The 25948-nt window shown below is 45.9% G+C and overlaps 1 protein-coding gene across 1 annotated transcript in view; it reads right to left on the reverse strand.

Moving 5' to 3' along the window:
* The window catches only part of MACROD2 (mono-ADP ribosylhydrolase 2), a 1708848-nt gene that overhangs the window by 1681247 nt on the left and 1653 nt on the right, over positions 1–25948 (reverse strand). Inside the window, exon 2 of the mRNA XM_060230846.1 lies at positions 19285–19398. Within this exon, the coding sequence (XP_060086829.1) occupies positions 19285–19398 (114 nt within the window). The remainder of the gene's footprint in view (positions 1–19284; positions 19399–25948) is intronic.

A 25948-nucleotide genomic window follows, 5' to 3' on the forward strand; every position in this document is an offset into this window, starting at 1 on the left:
TTTAAAGAGGACTGTATATTTATATATATATATATATATATATATATATATATATATATATATATATATATATATATATAATGAAGATAGAATGCCAGCAGGTGGTTGGGGGCTTTCCAGTGTTTTGCACTGAGTGTCACATGTACGACTATCTGCCCAAAGGACAGGAATCTTGGGTGTGTGCTCGATGCAAGGAGCTCCTGGTCCTCAGGGAACGAGTTCGTACCCTTGAGGCCGAGGTGACTGCCCTGGAGAAGCAGAGACGGTCAGTTAGGCACTTGGGGAAGACTCTCAGGGGCATATTAGATGAGCCCCGCTCTGAACGTAGCAGCCCCATTGCTGCCAGAGAGCATGAGGGTCGAGAGGGAACAGGGCACCATGCTGAGGATAAGGGGAATGCGCCCTCAGAAGGGACTTCTTCTTCAGTTGGTGAGCAGGAATCCTTTCGCGCCAAGGAACCATCCCTGGGCAGGGGGAGAGGGGGGGGGGGTTGGTAGTGATTCGATCCTTAAGCAAGTAGACACCTGGGTGGCGAAACCACATACTGACCGTATGGTGACTTGCCTGCCTGGTGCAAAGGTAGCGGACATTACGCGTGTAGTAGATAGGCTGATAGACAGTGCTGGGGAGGAGCCTGTGGTCGTGGTGCATGTTGGCACTAACGATGTGGGGAAATGCAGTCGTGAGGTCCTGGAGGAAAAATTTAGGCTGCTAGGCGGGAGACTTAAGGCCAGGACCTCCAAGGTAGCCTTCTCAGAAGTGCTACCTGTTCCACGTGCAGGGCAGGAGAGACAGGCACAAATTAGAAGTCTCAATGTGTGGATGAGATGATGGTGTAAAGTGGAATGGTTTAAGTTTGTTAGGCACTGGGATGCTTTCTGGAACAAGCGGGAGCTGTACAAAAGAGACAGTCTCCACTTGTCCCCGGATGGAACCAGGCTGCTGGCGCTTAAAATCAAAAAGGTGGCAGAGCAGTTTTTAAACTAAATCTTGGGGGAAAGCTGACAGGAGAAGAAATGTCTCTGGTTCGGGAGGACTCGTCTCAAAGAGATGAAGGGTTGGCTGCTATTTTTCTACCGGGTAACGGATCAGAGTTGTCCACTGTGATGGTGACAAACAGCATGGACTGTCTGCCAGAGTCTCGAGGCGGCAGGAGGAAGGTGGCGGGCCTAGCTTGCCTGGGAAATTATAGATGTTTGTATGCAAATGCTAGAAGTGTTCGAAGTAAAATTGGTGAATTGGAATGTTTAGTGTTGGGAGAAAACATAGACATTGTGGGAATTTCAGAAACTTGGTGGAATGAGGAGAATCAGTGGGACACGGTGATTCCTGGATATAAGTTATATCGGAAGGATAGGGAGGGAAGGGTTGGAGGTGGGGTGGCTCTGTATGTCAGAGAGGGTATACGGTCCAGTAAGACTGAGGTCAGAGAATTAGATTCCCTTTTAGAAATGCTTTGGGTTGAAATAGAGGGCCCAAAAGGAAATTTAACTATGGGAGTTTGTTATCGCCACCAAATCAAAAGAGAGAGGACGATTATAATATGATGGAAGGCTTAAAGATAGCGGCTAAACGTAAAAACTGTGTCATAATAGGTGATTTTAACTACCCGCGGATTGATTGGGTCAATATGTGTTCTGGTCGAGAGAAAGAGATTGAGTTTCTTGATGCTCTCAATGACTACGTTATGGAGCAGATGGTCTCAGAACCTACCAGGGGTGGGGCGATTCTGGATTTGGTCCTAAGTAATGCCCAAGACTTGGTGAGAGATGTAAAAGTGATTGCGCCGCTTGGGAGCAGTGACCATAATGTTATTGATTTCACTGTTTGTATAAATATAAATAAATGCCCAAAAAGTCCGCCACAACCACGTTTAACTTTAAAAGGGGTAAATTCACTGAGGTGAGGAGGCATGTGAGGAGGAAACTGAAAGGAAAGGTAAATACGGTCAAAACCCTTGGGGAAGCTTGGAGACTATTTAAAACTATAATCCTAGAAGCTCAGATAAAATACATACCACAAGTTAGGAAAGGCACAAACAGGCATAAGAAAAGGCCTGCATGGTTAACAAACAAAGTAATGGAAGCTGTAAAAGGTAAGAAGGACTCCTTTAAGTGGTGGAAAACCAGTCCAAGTGAGATTAGTAAAAGGGAACACAGGCTGTGGCAAATCAAATGCAAGACTGTGATCAGGCAGACAAAAAGGGACTATGAGGAGCATATTGCAAAAAACATAAAGGCCAACAATAACAATTTCTTCAACTATATTGGAAGTAGGAAACCAGCCAGGGAGGCAGTGGGGCCCTTGGATGACCATGGGGTAAAAAGATTACTGAAGGAGGATAGGGAAATGGCTGAGAAGCTGAATGCATTTTTTTGCCTCCGTCTTCACTGTGGAAGATGAGAACTTTTTGCCCGCCCCAGAACCACTAATTTTGGAAGGGGTGTTGAAAGACCTGAGTCAGATTGAGGTGACAAAAGAGGAGGTCCTACAACTGATGGACGAATTAAAAACTAATAAGTCACCGGGTCCGAATGGCATACATCCAAGAGTTCTGAAAGAACTCAAAGGTGAACTTGTGGATCTTCTAACAAAAATCTGTAATCTTCATTGAAATGTGCCTCTTTTCCTGAGGACTGGAAGGTAGTAAATGTCACTCCCATATTTTAAAAGGGTTCCAGAGGAGATCCGGGAAATTACAGGCCAGTCAGTCTGACTTCAATACCGGGAAAGTTGGTAGAAACCATTATCAAGGACAGAATGAGTAGGCACATTGATGAACACGGGTTATTGAAGAAGACTCAGCATGGGTTCTGCAAGGGAAGATCTTGCCTCACTAACCTGCTACATTTCTTTGAGGGGGTGAACAAACATTTGGACAAAGGAGACCCGATAGATGTTGTTTACCTTGACTTCCAGAAAGCTTTTGATAAAGTTCCTCATCAAAGGCTCCTTAGAAAGCTTGAGAGTCATGGAGTAAAAGGACAGGTCCTCTTGTGGATCAAAAACTGGCTGAGTAATAGGAAGCAGAGAGTGAGTATAAATGGGCAGTCTTCGCAGTGGAGGACGGTAAGCAGTGGGGTGCCGCAGGGCTCGGTACTGGGTCCCATGCGCTTTAACTTGTTCATAAATGATTTAGAGTTGGGAGTGAGCAGTGAAGTGGCCAAGTTTGCGGATGACACTAAATTGTTCAGGGTGGTGAGAACCAGAGAGGATTGTGAGAAACTCCAAAGGGATTTGTTGAGGCTGGGTGAGTGCGCATTAACATGGCAGATGCGGTTCAATGTGGCCAAGTGCAAAGTAATGCACATTGGGGCCAAGAATCCCAGCTGCAAATACAAGTTGATGGGGTGTGAACTGGCAGAGACTGACCAAGAGAGAGATCTTGGGGTCGTGGTAGATAACTCACTGGAAATGTCAGGACAGTGTGCGTTTGCAATAAAAAAGGCCAACGCCATGCTGGGAATTATTAGGAAGGGAATTGAAAACAAATCAGCCAGTATCATAATGCCCCTGTATAAATCGATGGTGCGGTCTCATTTGGAGTACTGTGTGCAGTTCTGGTCGCCGCACCTCAAAAAGGATATTATAGCATTAGAGAAAGTCCAGAAAAGGGCAACTAGAATGATTAAAGGGCTGGAACACTTTCCCTATGAAGAAAGGTTGAAACGCTTGGGACTCTTTAGCTTGGAGAAACGTCGACTGCGGGGTGACATGATAGAGGTTTACAAGATTATGAATGGGATGGAAAAAGTAGAGAAAGAAGTACTTTTCTCCCTTTCTCACAATACAAGAACTCGTGGGCATTCAATGAAATTGCTGAGCAGACAGGTTAAAATGGATAAAAGGAAGTCCTTCTTCACCCAAAGGGTGATTAACATGTGGAATTCACTGCCACAGGAGGTGGTGGCAGCCACAAGCATAGCCACCTTCAAGAGGGGTTTAGATAAAAATATGGAGCAGAGGTCCATCAGTGGCTATTAGCCACAGTGTGTGTGTGTGTATTAAAAAAAAATTGCCACTGTGTGACACAGAGTGTTGGATTGGATGGGCCATTGGCCTGATCTAACATGGCTTCTCTTATGTTCTTAAAAAAGGTAAAGGTGGTCCCCTGTACAAGCACCTAATCTTAAATAGGTATAAACATGGCCCTTCTATTCAACTAGAAAGACACCGTTCGTGCACAAAGTTCTTTTCTGTGTCTCCAAAGAAATACAAGTGCCACGAAGCCCCATCTCACCCATGTGTATTGACATGGCCCGGTCCAACAAAGCATAATTTATGTCAGATCCGGCCCTCATCACAAATGAGTTTGACACCCCTGCCATAAGGTATCTGCAAGGGATAACACAAATGTTGTGGTCCTGTTACTGTAACCATCAACAGACCAAAGTTTGAGTTCAGTGGCACTGTTAAGACCAACAAGGTTCACTTCTGGGTGTAAGCTGCACCCTTCTTCACATATCTGTTCTACTCCTTCAGACCAACATGGCTACCCACTTGAACGCAGTCATTAATACTTTTGAACATATGAACATATGAAGCTGCCTTATACTGAATCAGACCCTTGGTCCATCAAAGTCAGTATTGTCTACTCAGACTGGCAGCGGCTTTCCAGGGTCTCAAGCTGAGGTTTTTCACACCTATTTGCCTGGACCCTTTTTGGAGATGCCAGGGATTGAACCTGGGACCTTCTGCTTCCCAAGCAGATGCTCTACCACTGAGCCACCATCCCTCCCCTAATGCCTGTTGTCCCAATTCAGGTGTCATCAGTCATTCAATCATGTTAATTTTAAAAATCTGGTTGTTGGGAGGAGTAACCTTAAAGATTTATTCTGGTCTCTTTAATAGTTTTTAAAAAGTTAATGATCACACAGCAACAACCCCCCCCACACACACAAACAAAATGACTCCTCTGCTTTTCCTACATCAAATGCAATAGTTGTAGAGTTTGGGGTGATGTGCTTTGCTTTGCTTCTAGTTTCACTGCTGCAAAGATTCTGCATTACAGACAGTAAATATCACAATATTACAACATACGTAGTATGCAAATTTCACCATATAAGAATGCAGTTGTTAAGCATGCCAAGATACACACTCAATCCAGATGAACATGCGCGACAGGACTGCTAAAATTCCACTCAATTTTGGCGCAGAGGGCTATGAGGAAATATTCACCACAAACTAAAGACTGAGTCCAGTGGCACCTTTTAAGAGCAACCAAGTTTAATTCTGGGCAAGGCTTTTTTTGAGCAGGAATGCAGTTCCGGCTGGCTTGGTGTCAGGGGCGTGTGGCCTAATATGCTAATGAATTCCTGCTAGGCCTTTTCTACACAAACGCCCTGTGTGAAACAATGGTGACATCAGGGGTGTGGCCTAATATGCAAATGAGTTCCTGCTGTGCTTTTTTCCTACCAAAAAGGCCCTGATTCTGGGTATGAGCTTTAGTGTGCACACTGAGAAAGTGTGCATGCGCGCAAAAGCTCCTACCTTGAATAGAACTCTTTGGTCTTAGAAGCGCTGCTGGACCCCAACTCTGTTCCGTTGCTTCAGACCCTGACTGCTACCCAGGTGAATCTCACCACAAATTGTTTTCAGACTTAATTGTGAAACACACACAGGGATTAAAATGGCCTTCGCAAGTTACAGCATGCACATCACATCTCTCCCTGCCTTCCGCCCCCAACTGTGTTATTCTCAAGCCATTTCTGAATTGCATACATTGGCATGGAATAAAACTGGATCTAAAAAGACAATACCAGCGCCTGAAGGCAAAATCAGCCAGAGCTACTATGGGCTCAAGTGTTACCCGGGCCCTACATTCAGACCACAAGTGTGTGTGTCTTGAGCTTTCTGAGAGGGCAAACACCACAGGCTCGGGCACAAGCGCTGTCCAACTCCCCCAGGGTAAAGCAAAGCATGAAAATGAGGGGAAATACACCAGGGCAAGAGCAGACGGACTAAGGAAAGCAGGGAAGAATTAGCCAGCACTTGAACTTGCCAGAGGAATGGAACCGCCTGCAACTTAATATTCAACTAGAAGGACACCGTTTGTGCACAAAGTTCTTTTTTGTGTCTCCTAAGAAATACAAGTGCCACAAAGCCCCATCTCACCCACACGCATGAAGGTGGGGAGAGAAGAGCAAGACTCATTTAATTGCAGAAATAGAGATCGGGAGCTTCATGAGATTGTAACACGGCATTGATTCCCTATACTCCATTTCGGCAATATGGATAGCAGCTTAGCCACTTTTCGTCTCCACAAGTTTTATGTTCTGCAAGACTTTTCAATGTTTGTCTTGCTTCATATTCAGGAGGAATAGACTAAGTTTTGTATTGTTATCCCAACGTTTATTTTCACAGGTTGCCATCAGAGCTTTAGATCAACTTGCTATTGGTGTCGCTCTGACATCAAATTGTTACAGCAAATACACACATATATACATATATCCACGGCTTTTTTTTTAGCAGGAACTCTTTTGCATATTACGCCACACCCTCCTGATGTAGCTAATCCTCCAAGAACTTACAGAGCCTACCGTAAACTCTAGGAGGATTGGCTACATTGGGGGGGGGGGGGTGTTAATCGGCAAAGGAGTTCCTGTTACAAAAAAACCCCCACATATATTTATCTGCATCAATTTATATATCCGTATCTATCTATATATACAGGCCTCAATATTCTTATGAATTAATGCCTTCCTTTGTAGTATAGACATTATGCACCCACACACCCCTCATGTGGCATATTTGGGCCACATACCTGAAAAAATGAGCCCAGGTATTTCAAAAAGAAATTACCTAGTTGCCACAACTGGCTCTTGTGTTCAACAGCCTTTTCCAGACGTTTGTTAAATGAGTCCCTTGGGCTCCACAAAGTATGGAATACAGGCCATTCAATGCCCAGGACTGAGAAGATGTTCATCAACCCTGAATCTCATTCAGCATGTAGCTCCCGTGCTCAAGCTCTTTATTGCCAATTCCTCTCCCACTGTAGGCTTTAGATCTGAGGAATTCAATTTCTCCCTGGGACACCTTCCACTAGAGATGGCTTTTAACTTCAAATTGGGGCAATAAACCAAGGCTAGTTATGGCCCATCAATCTGAACAAAGTAGGAGTCCAGTAGCACCTTTAAGACCAACAAAGTTTTATTCAGAGTGTAAGCTTTCGTGTGCATGCCCACTTCTTCAGACAATGGAATGGGGTACAGTGAGCAGAGCTACATATAACTGGTGGTCAGTGGTTACGGATGCAAAGTGGTACACAGTTAGAATCCAATGGCAGAATAGCAAAATTAACAAATTGAGAAAACCTTTAATAATATTTTATTTATATCCCGCCCTCCCCACCGTAGCAGGCTCAGGGCGGCTCACAAAATATGGCATAAAAACTAGTTACAATAATAAAACATATCCAACAATATACAGTTCACGATATTTTCTATTACATTAAAAACATTATAATTAAAACCATCAATGTAATTAGATTCTAACATTTCCAGGTGCTATATTCTAGATGTTCTCCTCTTGCAATTTATGATGACCGGATATAATAGGCTGGGATCCACATTACGAGAAGGGCAACTGGAAGAGAGTGGTCTTGGAAGCTCTACGGAATTGAGCAAGGCTCCGCAGGGCCTGCAGTTCATCTGGTAGTTGGTTCCACCAGTGTGGAGCCACAATCGAAAAGGCCTTGTCTCTTGTTGTCTTCAATTTGGCCTCTTTTGGCCCGGGGATTGTCAAAAGATTTTGCACTCCTGATCTCAGTACTCTTTGGGGCACATATGGGAAGGGACGGTCCCTAAGGTAGGCAGGTCCTCGGCCATATACGGCTTTAAAGGTAATAACCAGCACTTTGTAATGAATCCGGTATACAATTAGCATCCAGTGCAGTTCGCGCAGCCTCGGCTGTATGTGCTCCCACTTCGGGAGCCCTAGCAACAGTCTAGCCGCTGCATTCTGCACTAGCTGCAGTTTCCAGGTTCAGCACAAGGACAGCCCCATGTAGAGGGCATTACAGTAATCCAATCTCGAAGTGACCGTTGCATGGATCACTGTTGCCAAGTCGTCACACTCTAGGAAGGGAGCTAACTGCCTCGCCTGCCTAAGGTGAAAAAAAGCGGATTTAGCAGTGGCTGCTATCTGGGCCTCCATTAACAAGGAAGGCTCCAGTAGTACGCCCCAGCTCTTGACCTTGCGCGCCACTTTCAATGGTGCACCGTCAAAAACTTTCCCTTCCCAGACCGCCCCAACTCAGGCAAAGGACCTCTGTCTTCGTTGGATTCAACTTCAACCTACTCAGCCTGAGCCAACCTGCCACGGCTTGCAGCGCCAGGTCTAGATTTTTTTGGGCGCAGTCAGGCCGGCCATCAATTAGTAGATAGAGCTGGGTGTCATCAGCACATTGATGACACCCAAGCCCATACCTCCAGGCAATCTGGGCAAGGGGGCACATGTAGATGTTAAACAACATCGGAGAGAGCACTGCCCCCTGTGGCACCCCACAATGTAGTGAGTGCCTCGGGACAGCTCTCCCCCAATCGCCACCCTTTGTCCCCGACCATCAAGGAAAGAGGAAAGCCATTGCAAGGCCAACCCCTGAATCCCTGCGTCGGTGAGGCGGCAGATCAGCAACCGATGGTCGACCGTATCGAACGCAGCCGATAGATCCAACAACATCAGTAGTGCCACGCCACCTCGATCCAGATGCCTCTGGAGATCATCCACTTGGGCGACCAGGACTGTCTCCATCCCATGACCCGGGCGAAAGCCGGACTGGTGAGGATCTAAGACAGAAGCATCATCCAGAAAACTCTGCAACTGTAGCGCTACTGCCCTCTCAATGATTTTACCCAAAAATGGTAAATTCGAGACCGGCTGATAATGTGCCAATTCGGCCGGATCTGATGACACCTTCTTCAAGAGAGGGCGGACCACAGCCTCCTTAAGAGGTGTTGGAAAACGCCCCTCTGAGAGGGATCTGTTTACGATGTCCCGTATAGGACATCTAAGTTCCCTCTGGCAAGATTTAATTAGCCAGGAGGGACATGGGTCCAAATCGCAAGTTGTTGGGCGTACAGTAGAGAGGATTCTGTCCACTTCCTCCAAGCTAAGTGTGTCGAAGTGATCCAGAACTGAACCAGAAAACAGGCACGGAGCCTCGAGTTCTTGTACAGTACCCAACGTGGCGGGAAGGTCGTGGCGGAGCCACACAATTTTATCTGCAAAAAATTTCGCAAAAGCCTCGCAGCCAATCTCTTATTCCCTAACATTTTGCCTGCCTTGAGGCAGTGTTGTAAGATTCTGAATTATCCTAAACAATTGTGCCGGGCGCAAATTTGCAGACGCAATCTTGGCCGCAAAGTAATTCTTCTTTGTGGCTTTGACTGCTATCTCATAGGACATCATAAACTCTCTATAAGATGTTCTAGTCGCTTCGTCTTGAGTACGCCACCATTGCCCCTCTAACCGTCTGACCCCTTGTTTCAGCTGTCGCAGCTCCAGGGTATACTACGGAGCCAGCTTAACACGAGGGCGCAGAGGGTGTCGGGGTGTGATCTCATTGATGGCCCTGGATAGTCGGCTGTGCCAAGACTCAACCAGATCATCAAGGGAATCCCCAGGGATCCCGCAGAGCCATTTGGAACCGCTCAGGGTCCATCAGACTCCGTGGGCGAGCCAAAATAGGCTCTCCGCCCAAACGGGCTTGGGGTGGAGCATCCACACGAGCCTTGAGGGCAAAGTAGTCTGACCATGGCACCACCTCTGCAGTAATACTGTCCACCAAAACCCCGGCTGCAAAGACCAAATCTAATGTGTGCCCTGCCTTGTGAGTGGGTGTTGTAACAAATTGGGAGAGTCCCAGTGTTGCCATGGATGACACTAAGTCCATTGCCTGACTGGAGGTCGCTTCATTGCCATGGACATTGAAATCGCCCAGGATCCAAAGCCTTGGGTACTCCAATGCCCAGTCTATTACGGCCTCCATCAGGGATAGTAAGGCACTGGCCGGTGCGTTAGGCAGACGGCACACCAGCCAGATTGCCAACCCCTCTCCCACATTCCACGCCAGACCAGCACATTCTATACCATTGATCATTGGGGTCGGGAGAGCCCGGAAGGAGTAATCCTTTTGTATGAATAGCGCCACCCCTCCCCCCCCACTAGTCCGTGATTGGTGAAAGACCGAGTATCCTGGGGAAGCCATCTGGGAGAGAGCTACAGTCTCCCCATCTCACACCCAGGTCTTGGTCATGCAAGCCAGGTCCACATCTGGCTTAAGCAGGAACTCCCTAAGGATTGAGGTCTTATTTTTTATGGACCTGGCATTACATAACACCAATGATGGAGGTGATCAGTTCCGCTTGACCCCTCTACCTGTCACAATGGGGATGGGACGCAGACTGGAAGGCAGCCGAGCACTATTTTGTCTCGGCCTCCTTCCTTTATAATTCTGTCTGCTCCCACCGTCATACCTTCCCCTCCCTAGGAGCACTGGAATCCCCAAGTCGGGCATCCTCACTGGTCTCCACTATAGCCTCAACCAATGTGGATATGTCCTCACTCACCTCCTTATTTCAGATGTTAAACTTCCAACCCCTCCCTCACCAATCAGATTTGGCTAGCTTACTAATAATTTAATCTAACAGTTAAATTAATTTAAAATCCCAACCCTACAATCTCCCCTCTAATTGATGAGCTAAAAAAATTCTTGATTTATTCAATAGCTCCTTAATAGGTAAAACCCTCCCAAATCAATACCCTCCTTCAATTAATTTGCCAAAAATATAAAGTTCATCAGAGGCCAAACAATTAACTAATAATCCAATTAATCAGCTAATAACAACTTCATCACAATCAATTTAGTAGCTAGCAATACAATTCCACGTTCATATTGGCAAGTAGGAAAAGGTTAAAGTGTCATTAGATAAGAGCGCTGTAGTGCTTAAAGTGCAAGATGTTTTCCTTCTATTTAAGTGCAGATTGTTCTTAAAGTGCGATCTTCAGGTGCGGTCTTAAGGTGCAGTTTTTAAAGTGTGGTAGTGCTGTCTAGAACCCAGGTGGGCCCCCGCACAGCTCAGGTGACCCGGGGGGGGGGGTGAAGGCCTCCCCCATGTCCTCCCCAGCCGTACGGTTGAGCCCTTCCGGTTCCCCGCTGAAAATTAACACCTCCCAACTGCTTACAAATTCCGCAGCCATCTTGGGGTCACAACCCAGCCGCCCCGCAATCCAGCACACCAGGCCTCCACATGCCACTCAGACCCCCAACAGGGCCTCGCAGTCGTGGGGCTCCCGGTCGTCGACTCAACTGGCAGTCTGCACCCCAGCGAACGCCGGCAGCACACAGGGAAGGTATCCACAAGGATGGAACCCTCCAGGAGAGAGGGGAAATCCACCACTCCACCAGAAAACAGCCAGGGAAAGGAGAAATTCCACCAACAGCAACCATCCGCCACACTGCACCGCATCTCTGCCACAGCAGCTCCCAGCTGCCTCCTTCAGCCGACCGGCCACCGCCGATGTCCTCGGCACCCAGCACTCCACTCAACAATTTGATCACACTATGCACTCCAGCCCACGGCCGCGCCCAACCTCCACACCGGTGCCTTGCCCGGCTGGTAAGCAGCACTTTCAGTGTGTTTCAGAGGGCTTAGAGGCTATAAAGTTCTTAAAAGTCATACCCCGCCCTTCCCCAGCCACATCTTATCATATTTAGCATTGCCTTGTTGGAAGCGTGGTGCCCGGACAATTGTAATATTGTTAATTTCAGGAGCCCTAGCACCAGAGCTCCTGTCTCGTCACCATCTTTTTTCACGAATTTCACAGATTTTGATCTGGGTAGCATTGGCATGGGAAACCAATAAAACAGTAACATGTTAGAATGTCAGAATGTCTGTTAATTATTCTATTGCTAGTAAGCCTGGGCCAAAATAAGGGCATTTCTTTCTCAGAAGTTTTTCCCATCCAATTAATTTACCTTTTAACATGTTACATACATATAAACATCATTCTAGTTTGCCATTAGAAAAAAAATAATACACTAGAATATAGTGGAAGATGGGTTTAGTATATGTAATAAGATAAACAGCCATATTTGAGTATGTCAATACAAAAAACATCATTCTGACACACTATTCTAAAAGAGAAATACATTGGAATACTGTGGATATATAGCTATACTTGGTGAGAGTAGGCTTAGCATATATAATGAGATAAGAAACCAATATCCCTGTTCAGTCCTGGGGAGGTGTTTGTTCCAAGTTTCATAATAATTTGTAATTCAGCAATTTCCCTCTGCATTCTGTTCTTGAAGTTGCTTTGCAGTAAAACAGCAATCTGTAAACTCCCCTCTAGCTTCTGGCTGAACAGCTGTGATGCCTCAGAAGCAATGGGGAAGGTCAGGGAAGACAAAAGATTACAAAGGTGGGGACTTAAAGGGTGAAGCCACGGCTGTGAAGACAGGAGGAATATGGGTACAGTTTGTTTTCTGACCAGATCAGTTTAGTGACCAAAAACAGTTTATTACTGTTAAATTTAGAAAACCCAAGATCATCTAGGTATCATCTTCCTCCTTACTTACTTAGGATTATGACACCTACAACTGTCAAGAGTCCAAGTGCTTACTTCGAAGTGATGGTTTATTCAGAGAAATAAATGTTAAGTCTTGAGAAATGGCTTGCCAGAAGCATCAAGACAAACAAATAAACATTTTTAAATATATATATCTGGAGCAGGAAACCAGCCAGAGAAGCAGTGGGGCCTTTGGATGACAAGGGTTAAAGGGATTGCTAAAAGAAGATGGGGAGATAGAGAACTTGATGACCTTTTTGCTCCTGTGTTCACTGAGGATCGTGTGGGGCACATGCCTATGCCACAGCCCTAATTTTCAGGAATGAAGTCTGAAGAAATGAGCGAGACTGAGGTGACCAGAGATGAAGTCCTAGACCTGCTGGGGAAATTTAAAACCGGTAAGTCTCCAGGTCCTGATAGCATATCTCCGAGAATTCTTAAGGAACTCAGATGTGAGATAGTTGATCTACTAGCCTGTATATGTAACATATTCAATTCAGCCATTCTTCCAGAAGACTGGAGAGTAGCAAAAGTTTCACCAATTTTTAAAAAGGGATCTAGAGGGGAACCAGTAACTTACAGGTCAGTCAGCCTAATTTCTGTCCCAGGCAAATCAGTAAAAACTGTAATCAAAGAGAGAATTCTTAGGCACACAGAAGGACAAGCCTGTTGAGGGGAAATCAGCATGGCTTCTACAAAGGGAAGACAAGCATCAACAAACCTTTTGGAGTTATCTGAGAAAGTGAACAAGCTGGTAGACATTATATAGCTGGACTTTCAAAAGGCTTTTGACACCAAAGACACCAAAGGGTCACTACATGGAGGCAGGCAATGGCAAACCATCTCTTGCCTTTAAAACCCCACAGGGTCGTGAGAAGCTGGTCCCAACTTGATGGCACTTTCCACCCCCAGGGGGAAGGAGAGTGGTGTTGGTGGAGGTCGAAAAGACTTGATGGAGAAAGCATGAGAATTGGAGTGGGAAAACAAGGGCAATGGGGAAGCAGCATCAAGGAGACTATGATGACATCCCACTTTTCAAGAAAAGTTTGCAGGGCATTGAAGTAAAAGAAGGTGCATGCTGGTTGTGCAATAGAGTACAGGAAGGCTTGAGTATTGTTCCAGCCTACTACAGGCCACATTTTCTGCAGGAGACTTTCCTTACTTTACAGTAAACGTCCAGCTGAGTTACCAGGTTATTAACAGACATACTTTGAACCAAATTAGATGTTTGCTTTTTTTAAAGAGCTGGGTCCAGGTTTTCCACTAGTGTTTCTGGCAGCTGCGGGAAATGGATAGTCTAAAATAAAGCAAAGCCTGTTCTCCCTCAGAAAGCTGCCGTGTGGGGGAGGAAGGGCTCCTGCCTCCCCCCGCACCACCACCAACCCCAACCAAGGGGTGATGGCGGGGGAGTTAGTTCTGTGTTTCTGCTGCCTCACGTCCACAGTCTCCTCCATGTAGAGCGGCATTCTTTGGGTACAGAAAATGGCTGGGGAGGTGCAGCAGTCCTTCCTTCCCCTGTCTCCTCACAGCATCACCAGCCTGATCAGGCTCGATTGCACTTTTAACAGCCATTCCCTGCAGTGGTTGTATGTCTGCAAGGAACCTGATTTACAGACTATGAAACTTGAGTCTATGAAACTTGGACCCAACACTTTAGGAAGCAGGTTGGCCTGCATTACATGGGAGGAAAAGACCTCTCAGACCCTAAATGTAACTGCACAGAAAGAATAAGACAAAAACCTAGCTCTCCATTTGGCAAGATGTTAACATTCCTCCACTAAGGGCCTTAGTGTCCACAACTCTGTCATAGACTCAGATAAATAAGCATGCCCTAAGAACGCTTCCTTTAAGCAAACTTCCACTGTGAACGTAAGAGGAGCCAGGTTGGATCAGGCCAGTGGCCCATCCCGTCCAACAATCTGTGTCACACAGTGGCCAAAGAATGGACTAGCACAGGGGTGGCCAAACTTGCTTAATAATAAGAGCCACATGGAATAAAGGTTTTGAGAGCCGCAAGACATGAATGTCAGATGTTTGAGAGCAGGGAGAGGGAGGGAGGGAAGGCAGGCAAATAGATGGGAAGGAGGCATGAAAGCAACTTTCACTTAAATACCTTCTCCAAGCCGGCCAATGGGGTTGGGGTGGAACTTTGAGAGTCACAAAAATGTGTAAAAGAGCCACATGTGGCTCCCAAGCCACAGTTTGGTTACCCTGGACTAGCAGAATGCTGATGCGCTGAACAACCTAGGAGTTGGGAAAGCTGGCTCTCAAGACAGATCTGCATTTTTAAAGAACCTAAGGAAACCCCCTCAAGCCCAAGTTACTTCAAGAGGAAACATTTTACGCAACCCATGACACTAAGGCAGGGGTTCCCAACCCCCAGGCCCAAGACTGGTACTGGTCCGCAGCCTGTCAGCAACTGGGATGCAGCCTCTGCCCCCCCACCACAGTGTTGTGCAGCCCCACAGCGTCTCCTCCTCCCTCCGTTTTTACATTGTTAAGGTCGGGGAAGCGCCTTTCGGGCTCTTTAATGGCTCACCCCCCCCACACACAGCTGATTGGCGGGGGAAATGGCAGCAGCGGCCAGAATCTGGACTGGGCACGTGCAGGATGTCCCCAAGGCCAGGCAAAGGCGCGCTCCCATGAGGCTGGGCACTGGCACAGGGACCCCGGTGCACCATGGAGGCAAATCCAAGTGTGGCAGAGAGCACATGCGTTTGCCTTGCAGCTTCCCTCTGGGCTCGAATTGTGCTGGAGCGCACCAGAGACGCCTGGGGCCAAAAGCGTGCACTTCTTCTCCTGCAGCCGGGCAGAGCTTCCTCCCTCTGCGGGGCTCCAGTCTGATGGGCACTGGTACTGCCCGCCCACCCCCAGTACCTCTGTTCAGTGGGTTGCTGGCCGTTGCTGCCACTGATCGACTGGGGGGTGGGGTGAGCCTTTAAAGAGCCCAGAAGGTGCTTTCCCCAGCCTTAACATTGTAAAAACGGAGGGAGGAAGAGGTGCCACGTGGGAGGGGAGGGGCAGCGAGGCTGCATGGCGCCATGTGGGGGGAAGGCCGAATTCGGTGCCCCCACCCTGCTGGCCCTGGGGCCACAGTGGGCCAGCCAGCCCTAGGGCCAGTCCCTGGCACCAAAAAGGTTGGGGACCACTACACTAAGGCATGCAGCAGGAATGAGGGACACTATAAGACTTCAACCCCAGCTGTTAGAAAAAAGCTAGTGGCTATCCATAGAGAGCCAGTTTGGTGCAGTGGTTAAGTGCTCAGACTCTTATCTGGGAGAACCAGGTTTGATCCCCCACTCCTCCATTTGTAGCTGCTGGAAAGGCCTTGCGGTCAGTCAGTTCTTGCAGAGCTGTCCTTGAAAGGGCAGTTTCTGTCAGAGCTCTCTCAGCCCCGCCCACTTCACAGGGTGTCTGTTCTGGGGGAGGAAGCTAAAGGAGATTGTGAGTCACTCTGAAGTTCAGAGTAAAGGACGGGGTATATATCCAATCTCCTCTTCTTCATATATGATTTCATGCCATTCCTGTATTGTTTCTTATATGATTTTGTACTATTTATACAACAAGGAGATAGAAAACTTCTTTACTCAACTATGCCTTCCTCTGGAAGAGTGCAAAGACTGACACATCAAACTTATCTGCTTCCACATGCCTGGGTTGCACTGCCCTTTCACCTTTGACGAATGTGAGGAGAACACACGGCTCACACCATAATCAACAGATTAAGGCACAGGAGAAAGCAAAAGAATTCAACACGGTGGCAACCGAGCCAGGCTAGTGACTTATGGAATGATTTATATATGGTTCCAACCAGTGTTCCCTCTAAGCTGATTTACCATGAGCTAGCTCACAGATTTTTAGCCTCCAGCTCACCCATTTTTCTCTTAGCTCAGGAAGGATGACCCCAGAGCACAATAATTTATGCAGCAGCTCACCACTTTAATGCCAGTAGCTCACAAAGTAGAATTTTTCCTCACAAGACTCTGCAGTTTAGAGGGAACATTGGCCCCAACCACACTGCCCCCCTAAAGCTGTAGGTACAGCAGACAAATTTAACCTAAACAAAAAAAGTGACCTGAACCCTCAGATCAGAAGGCATCTTTGCCTTGGCACTGTAATGCTGCACAGGGATTGTACCAATACGAAACCAGCAGCAGCTGCTCCTTTGTAAGTTCTCTAGTCAGAATGTAACCAAACACAGGAAACCACAGTGTAATAAACAATGTGATCACCTTGTAACAACTAACCTAACTATAACAAACAATATAGTCCACAGCACTTCTTGTTTAGTTTGAAATTGACAAATCCAACAGTGAAGCCAAGACTCTCTTCATTAACAAATCCAAGAATCTTTAACATCAACTTCAAGAACCTATGAAGGTCCACACGTAGCTAAAGAGTCCATGAAAATCACACATTTCTGACATCTACAAGGAACAGTCACCCAATTATTGATTGGAGCAACAGCGGTTTAACTTCTATTGAAGGTGAAACGCAACAACATTTATTTTATTTTATTACACTTATATCCCGCCCTCCCCTGACAGGCTCAGGGTGGCTAACAGCAATTAAAATAACAGAGAAATAAATAAATAAAATCACAGTAAAATCCTAAAAAAAATCTCAAACATATACAATATGCATCCTAGGTTTGGATTCAACCACATATGACTAAAGATTTTCATGGACTCTTTAGTTATACGTGGATCTTAATAGGTTCTTGAAGCTGATGTTAAGCATTTGGGCTTTGTTCATGAAGGGATTCTTGAATTCACTATTGGATTTGTAAATTTCAAACAAAATACAGAGACAACAAGCATTGTTGAATAAAGTGTTTATTATACTTAAGTTTAGTTGTTACACAGTGTTCATATTGTTTATCAGCAGTTCTGTAGCCAGGGCAATTGTTTTCCTAAATCCACATTCCCTTTCCTGTAGGTGAGAGAAAAGAAGGAGCCCACCTGGAAACAAGCATACGTAGGCTTTGAATGCCGTTCTCCCTGACTTCAATATTAAACGTGCATATATATCATGGCCTAGGAATAGATAACACGGCCCAACAAAAGAAGAAGAAGAAGAAGATATTGGATTTATATCCCGCCCTCCACTCCGAAGAGTCTCAGAGCGGCTCACAATCTCCTTTACCTTCCTCCCCCACAACAGACACCCTGTGAGGTGGGTGGGGCTGGAGAGGGCTCTCACAGCTGCTGCCGTTTCAAGGACAACCTCTGCCAGAGCTATGGCTGACCCAAGGCCATTCCAGCAGGTGCAAGTGGAGGAGTGGGGAATCAAACCCGGTTCTCCCAGATAAGAGTCTGCACACTTAACCACTACACCAAACTGGCTCTCCGTGCAAGAGTGCAAGAGAGAGAGAGAGAGAGAGAGACCATAGGACAAGTCCAATGGCTACACATCCATTGAGACAACATTGTACAGGATCACCAAAAAAGCTGATAAAGGCAATCAGTCCATGGGAACAAACAGCTCACCGCCTGCACCACTCTGCAGCATTTGTGAAACAAGAGGTTCAAAAGCAGGAGTGACCAGCTGGGGCCGCGGTGAGAAAGCATTCCTTTGCAAACTACCACAATACACTTCAGAAAGCAGTACCACCTTTAAAATTCTTTAAGACCCAGTAGATATCTTTCTGGGCATCATACTTCTAACTCATTCAAGTGACTTTAAGGAGCACACCTATGGAAGCACACCAGAAGCTGTCCCAAGTAAGTTCTCAGTTACACACACTTGATATCCAGCTCCTGTAGAGACAGAAGCTGTTGCCAAGACCTTCCAATATCATTATACATAAAAGCAGATAACTCATTAAAAGGTATTCTTGAAGTCAGAATAGCCCTAAGGGTCAGATCCTACCTTAATTTGAACACAGAAGCTTACATTCTGAATAAAACTTGGTTGGTCTTAAAGGTGCCACTTGACTCTTGCTTTGTTCCCAAGATGTCCAATGTTTGAAGAAGACTTACAAACCTCACTGGGCATACCCAAACGGGAAAGAGTTGGGGTGGGGAGGGGTGACTAGTCCAACATCAGCGAGCTTGAGAATTCTGTATTAACAGGACTTAATAACCCATTTTATATACGACATTCCAGCAACCCTAAGTTTATCACCAGGCTGAATTCATACTGCGAGAAGCAAGATCTCTGTATAATATACTGGTTCAGAAGCCTGTTGGTCACAATCAACCATTATGCTTCCAGGCGTAAAGTGTTAAATGTAGCATGAAGTAGCTCTGCATTGTTTGGTTTCTATAGCAAATTGGTAATAAACCTGTTGTATGTTATACCTTAGTTTATACCTTGCTTTCTTCCCCAGCGGGCAACCCAAAGGGGCTCAGATTATTCTCCATTTTATCCTCACAACATCCCTGCGAGGAATGTCAGGCTGAGAATGTGTGACCGCCTCAAGGTCACCCAAACAAGCTTCCACGGCAGAATGGGGGTACGGGTCTCCCCACCTCTCTAACTGCTGCACCACACCGGCTCTTGAGTGGCATGCATTTCAACTCAAAGCCTCTCCAATTTCATCCATAGCTACAAATAAAGCATACTGCTCAACCACCGCACCTTGAACACTGGCCAGTCAAGCAATTGTAACAGTGAAATACGGTGTTTCAGGAATTCCTGTCCACACAAGACTTTGTTACCAATGCATATAAATTCAGTTACAAATTTAAACACAAAACAACACTGACTTACCATCGTTTTGATTCTTATTCGTTTCTTCCATCCACGTTGGGATATCTTTCAGAGCAACATACTCCCGTAAATATTCTTTACGCCTTTCTTCTAGTGTCATCTTCAACAAGCGTTCTATTTTTTTAAAAAAAGTGTTAATATTAGTAGTGCTATGCCAGGTCTGCAGGATTGTAGTGCTAACAAATGGCATGATACAAATGTGCACTTGATTTTGAGTGTCAAAGAGTCAGACATTCTCCATGTGGATCATAAGCTCTGAGTGCTGGGAAGTGGTTTTCCTGTCCCCCCCCTTCCCTACCACATCATAGCACATTCAAGCACCTTTTGAGTTTTCCTTGTCTTTTCTCAGATCTTTCCCAAACCTGCTTTGTTTGTGAAGTTTTGAGAAAGACTGAATGGCTGGCCCATGGGCAGGAAAGTTTGGGTTTCCCCAGTCCCACTCACATGGCAGCCCTTCCCCACAATCACCGGCGAGGGGGAGGAGGGCTTGTGTTTTGTTTGGTTTTTAAACTAGCAAATGAGCATCTTCATAATAAGGTGTCTTATCGGGCTTCCAACTATCGTGTGTGTTTTTTTTAATTACCTGGCCTCTTTCATTATAGAGATACAAAGGGAAAGGCATATCACTGCACCAAAAGGAGGTACAGATCTACGTTTTGTGAGAGAGAGAGAGTGCAAGAGCTGGAAATTCAGACAAACCTGATAGACAGACACATTATAACAATATCCAATTATGTTTTTTTTTAAAAAATGAAAAATAGCCCTGGCAGTGTAAGGTCACCTCTGCCAGGAAAGTAGGAGCTGGAAAAATGCAGAGAACCTGCTAAGTAGAAGCCCTATTGTCAGGGCTCTTTTTCCTCTGCATATTAGGCCACGGCCCCCTGATGTAGCCAATCCTCCTGTACTAAGAGCCCTCTAAGATCATCAGGGGGCCGTGGCCTAATATGCAGAGAAGCTCCTGCTAGAAAAAGAGCCCTGCCTATTGTCACTGTGTTAGCATCAGGAATAGGGAAGTCACACAACCTCACTTTATTGTCCACATGAAGCAGTTACATTTCAAACATACTCCCAATGAGCACCATTCTTCACTGGCCAAGCCTCTTTCATTAGAGTCCTTGACGCTACCATTAAAATGTGTTCTAGGCTTCTTTTCTATGGCTCCTGTAGAGGAACATCCAGAAGTTATTAACGCTTTTTCGCAACTTTGAGCACTGTTTTAACATCTGCTTGGCTTTCACAACCACTCACTTGGAACTGGAGGAATCCAAAACTCCTGGGTGACATTAGTAACTCGATTCTATCAGAACATCCGGTTGATAAACAGCATCTCTGTTACCACATCTACTCTCTGGTTCTGTTATGTGCAGTTTGCATACAGATTTTAAAAAGGCAAATGCTCTTTTCTGAGGTATCTGTAGCATCCATCTGGCCTGCTACATTAGCGTTAACAGCATACAGCACTAAGCAGTTTAGTCGACTGTGCTGGGCAGTAGCTGAAAATCACACCATGCTGACAATGCCATGCTTCTGTGAAGGGAATCCCACTCCAAAACTATTCCCTCCCCTCTGGACACATCAGTGAATATCTTCGTTTCACAGAGCACTCTCCAAGAGAAACTAGCGTCAATTGCACAATGATAATTAAGAGGCAAGAGGGTGATGACCCCATGAAGCGCACATCCCCAGAAAGAGGCTGGTTGCCCTCAAACGTGGACACTGGACGGGATTCTAACACAGCAGAAGGTAGGCAATGCGTGCCCTGAACAACTTGACTAAACCGCGTGAGCCAAATAGCGTATTGCCTCTGTATCAACTCCCCGCCCACAAATATAAACACACACAGGGAGAGAAAAGATTTCAGTAGCCATCAGGACAGTGCTCTGGATGCATAAGGTTAATTCTGCTATGTGGCTGCAACTCCAAAAATATTCCTAGCAGCAGCTGGTGCCAACACGGAAAACCTTCAAGCGCAGGAAGCTGTACGCATGGCGAGCAGTTCTCGTGCACTCTGGCCCATGCCCGGCAGAAGTTCTTCGAGTGACGTCCACAGTGCAAGAGTTCGCCTAAAGACTTTGTCTGGATTTGCAGAGTTGCAGAGTATTCACACACTGACTTGGCTTGATGGGTGACGAAATCGAAAGGGGCATCTTAGCCAAGAAGCCACCAGCTGCCAAGGTTGGAGTATTCAATCAGTAATAATTTGATTTTCCACAAGCTTTTGCAGGCAAACATTTCAAGATCCTGCGTAGGGACCGACCAGGCAAGTCTTGAACTGTGGGAATATTGTCAAGGAGACCTGAATTAGGCGACAAGCTCCCAATTTACAAAACAGCAAGAGGCTGGCAAACTTATGAGATTCATGAAAGCACTTATTTTGGCGTTTAAGAATACAGGTTTCCGGGGGAAGATTAGCCTGTCTGGTCGTATGAATAACTCGCATTTCAGAAAACTGTACAAAAGCTCACTGAACAGAAAGGAATTGGTTTCGCACTGCTACTTGGAACACTCAAGTGCCTGGCACACAGGTACTGAAGCCGACAAGATCCTAAGCATCATGAAAGCTCACAAATCCAGTGCAATTTTAGCAGCAAGAGGACAATAGGTAAAAGAACAGGTGCTCTCAACACTGAGGGCTCTTGGATCAGCACTTTTCCTAGAAAGAATGCTACAGCGGTGAGAAACAAAATGATGCTGGATATTCCTAACACGCGCCTAACTAGGTTGAGTTGTTCACTTCTAATGAAAGAATTTAAAACCTGCACATGCTGGTTTTCACCTGGCTATGAGGAAAGCTGAGCAACTACAGATGTCAACTTTATTGCCAATGACAGTTACTTCAGAGCACAGAACCCCTGCCTTGGAGTCTTAAATTCTTAGTGTTCCACTGCAGCTTCATCAATTACAGGCAGGTGCCATGAGTCAAAGTTAGATCCAAGGCAAAAGCTACAACTAATCTGCCTGCATGCCCTGCTCCATCAAATCAACACGGAAGCTTTGAAGTATGGCAGAAGCACCATGATTGAATGCCATTTAAAAAGCAGCATTTTCTTAAAAAAAAATTATTGATGCTTACGTTTCTTAGCAGTTGCCCAAGCATCTTATCTTCAAGCTGAACTAGATTGTCAGCCAGATCCTATCTAAGTTTACTGAGAAGCAGAACAGCATTAGCTTTTCGAGTGGCAGCTCCTTATCCAGAAGAGAAAAAACTTAATAAGCAAGACCTACACCTACTGGAAGAGCAGAGCGAGAAGTCTTCCTCCTCTAAAACCTAGGAAGGATTTTTTTTAAAAAAAAAAAATTCACATGCTGTCGGACTGCTAATGGCTTCTGGGTGAACAGAACTCATGAACTATGACGTTCACTTATTTCTTTATTCCCTGCTGGTACCCTCAAAAAGCAAAGAAATGTCATTCATACATTATAAATTCCATGTAAAACAAAACAACCTGCTTAACTCACATATACCTAGCTTCACAGCAATAAATTATTAGACTCATAGCCTAACCCTGATACACATGTCCCAGTGTGGCCACTATTTGCATTTGCTGGTTTAATATTTTTTTCCCCCAACAACTGCACTTCAGTCAAGACCACCACAAGGCTGCTTTCCCTGCTGAGAGTTCTCCCTTGTCTCTGTTATCACTATTAGAGAGATGAGACAGTTGTGGTGTCAGACTTGTACTAGACTACATTAGAAGTTGGTGGCAACTCACACATTTCAGTCTGTAGGGATTAACAATGGGCAAGTTCTTTGAGAGACTACATCACACTGGGGTCAAAGTATTTCCTTCAGGAGAAGGGCCGGAAGGGTATGGTTGGTGTAGCTGCCGACACCTGCCGAGAGCCAGTTTGGTATAGCGGTTAAGTGTGAGGACTCTTATCTGGGAGAGCCGGGTTTGATTCCCCACTCCTCCACTTGCAACTGCTGGAATGGCCTTGGGTCATCCATAGCTCTTGCAGAACTGTCCTTGAAAGGGTAGCTGCTACGAGAGCTCTCTCAGCCCCACCCACCTCACAGGGTGTCTGTTGTGGAGGGGGAAGGTAAAGGAGATTGTGAGCTGCTCTGAGACTGAGATTCAGAGTACAGGGTGGGATATAAATCCAATATCATCATCTTCTCCTTCAATAGCCCTCCAAGTCCCCTGTGCTAGGACTTGCTTCAGCGTCTCCCTTGCTGTCACTTTGCTTCAGCCTGCAAGGTTTAAAAAGCCATGTTGCAAGCCAGCAGGAGGGCTCCATGCTACACTTTCGTTTCCTAACTGGCACAGACACATGAAATTTCAAGTCCGGGCAGGCCATTTCTTTCAAAAATATGTTTTAAAACATCAGGCTTCTTGCGATTTTTTTAACGTATATGTGCATGCACACCTCCACGCCTTGTATTTATTTAAGATAAGGCAAACAGCAGAAAGCACAATGTAAAGGCTTTGATTGTTTAACAAGTAATTAGTCTACAGCTTTGCCCTGCAGAGGAATATGAGACACACAGAGAGATGAGGCAGGAGAAGTTGGGGGGAGGCGAGCAGAAGACTCACACCTGCCCAGGTATGACAAGGCAGGAGCAACTGAAGACAGGTGCCTCCAAAGTGAAAAAGAAGCCGTAAGAAGAATTAAGGTTGCAACCCTAGAAAAGAGCAAGGGTCCCACAGCACCTTAAAGACTAACACATTTTCCGAGCAGTGATTCACGAAAGTTCCTCCCCTGCCACAAATTGTGTTACACTTCAAGGTGCTGCTGGACTCTTGCTCTTTTCTGCTGCCACAGACAGACTCACACGGCTACCCATCTTGATCTTTCTCCATGGCTGCAAAGACACTCTTCTCTAAGGAGTCAAGTTCCCTGAAGCTCATCAAGACTGACTTCTGAGTGAGCATGCCCAGAACTGCACTGCTAAGAGGTGAGGACACAAGCCCCAAGGGAAAGCAAAACTAGGAAGGAAAGTTAACATTCCAACAGCACCTCAGAGACCAATGAGACTTCCAGCGTTTGAGAAACCCCACAAGGTAAGAACATAAGAGAAGCCATGCTGGATCAGGCCAATGGCCCATCCAGTCCAACACTCTGTGTCACACAGTAGCCAAAAAAAAAAAACTCAAGTGCTATCAGGAGGTTCACAAGTGCGGCTAGAAGCCCTTCCACTTTGCCCCCCCTCCAAGCACCAAGAATACAGAGCATCACTGCCCTAGACAGTTCCAATAATATGATGTGGCTAATAGCCACTGATGGACCTCTGCTCCATATTTTTATCCAGTCCCCTCTTGAAGCTGGCTATGCTTGTAGCCGCCACCACCTCCTGTGGCAGTGAATTCCACATGTTAATCACCCTTTGGGTAAAGAAGTACTTCCTTATATCTGTTCTAACCCGACTGCTCAGCAATTTCATTTAATGCCCACGATTTCTTGTATTGTGAGAAAGGGAGAAAAGTACTTCTTTCTCTACTTTCTCCATCCCATGCATAATCTTGTAAACCTTGTAAGTCTTGTAAAGAGGAAGTCCTAGTTCTCCTGGAATGCTCTCAACCCAACCTGCCTCACAAGGTCCCCCTTGTCATGGGGAGAGGAACGCAAGTGATTCTTAGCCGCTTTGAGACTCCCTAGGGTAGAGAAGAGCAGGGTATGAAACCCAACTCTTCTTCTTGCAGGTGAAAACATCAAGAGTCCAGAAGCACCTTGAAGGCTAACGAAATTTGAGGCAAGGCATGAGCTTTTGTGAGTCACTGCTCACTTCTTCAGACAGATCCTCCTTCCTCTCCTTATTTATTTACTTGTTTGATTACATTTGTATCCTTACTGTTCAGCAGTTTGTGAAACTGGCCAGATACTGACAACTTGTTTTCACCTATGCATATTACAGAATGTTAATAATTTTATCTGTCATTATTTAACTTGTGCCTCCCTTTGAATGTTAATCTAATTCATGTGCATGCACATATACCCAGAATTAAACTGTGTTGGTCTTAAAGGGGCCACTGGACTCAGACTTTGCTCTCACATCTCTTTGCTGTTTTATTTGCATGCTAATTAGCTGCTTTTCACAGGTCTTGCCAGTTGCTGTAATCCATCCTTAGCTGCATCTACCGTCCAGTTACTTATGCATCTTAACTCTGACTAGCCTTCCGGGCAACTAACTCCCCCACCCCCCAATATGTAAGGCTTGAGGAAGTCTGTTTCAATATAGCTGAAGAAGTGTGCATGCACATGACAGCTGGTGCCTAGAATTAAACTCTTCTGGTCTTAAAGGGAGCACACTGGACACAAACTTTTATTCCTCACAACTGTTTGCTCTTTTCTTTGCATGTTAATTTGCTGCAATTCACAGGTCTTACTGACTGCTTTAATCCGATCTCAGCTATACCTACTGCCTTCCAGGCAACTAACCCACCCCCCCTTGGAAAGGCTTGAGGAAGTCTGTTCCTATGTATCCAAAGAAGTGTGCCCGCACACGACAGCTCATGCCTGGAATTAAACTGCATCGGCCTTCAAGGTGCCACGCTGGACTCAAACCAATCTAGTGCTTCAGACCAACAAAGTGGCGACCCGCCCCCCCCCCCCCGAAACTAATTTATGGGTGTCATTTGAATTATTCCCCTTCCCCTCTGTGGCAGTCAGGGATTCCACGGAGGCCAAGGCTGGTCTAGGATGGACCCACTTCCTAAAGACTTTG

The sequence above is a fragment of the Heteronotia binoei genome, chromosome 1 (assembly GCF_032191835.1).
Source record: "Heteronotia binoei isolate CCM8104 ecotype False Entrance Well chromosome 1, APGP_CSIRO_Hbin_v1, whole genome shotgun sequence".
NCBI classification, from domain to species: domain Eukaryota; kingdom Metazoa; phylum Chordata; class Lepidosauria; order Squamata; family Gekkonidae; genus Heteronotia; species Heteronotia binoei.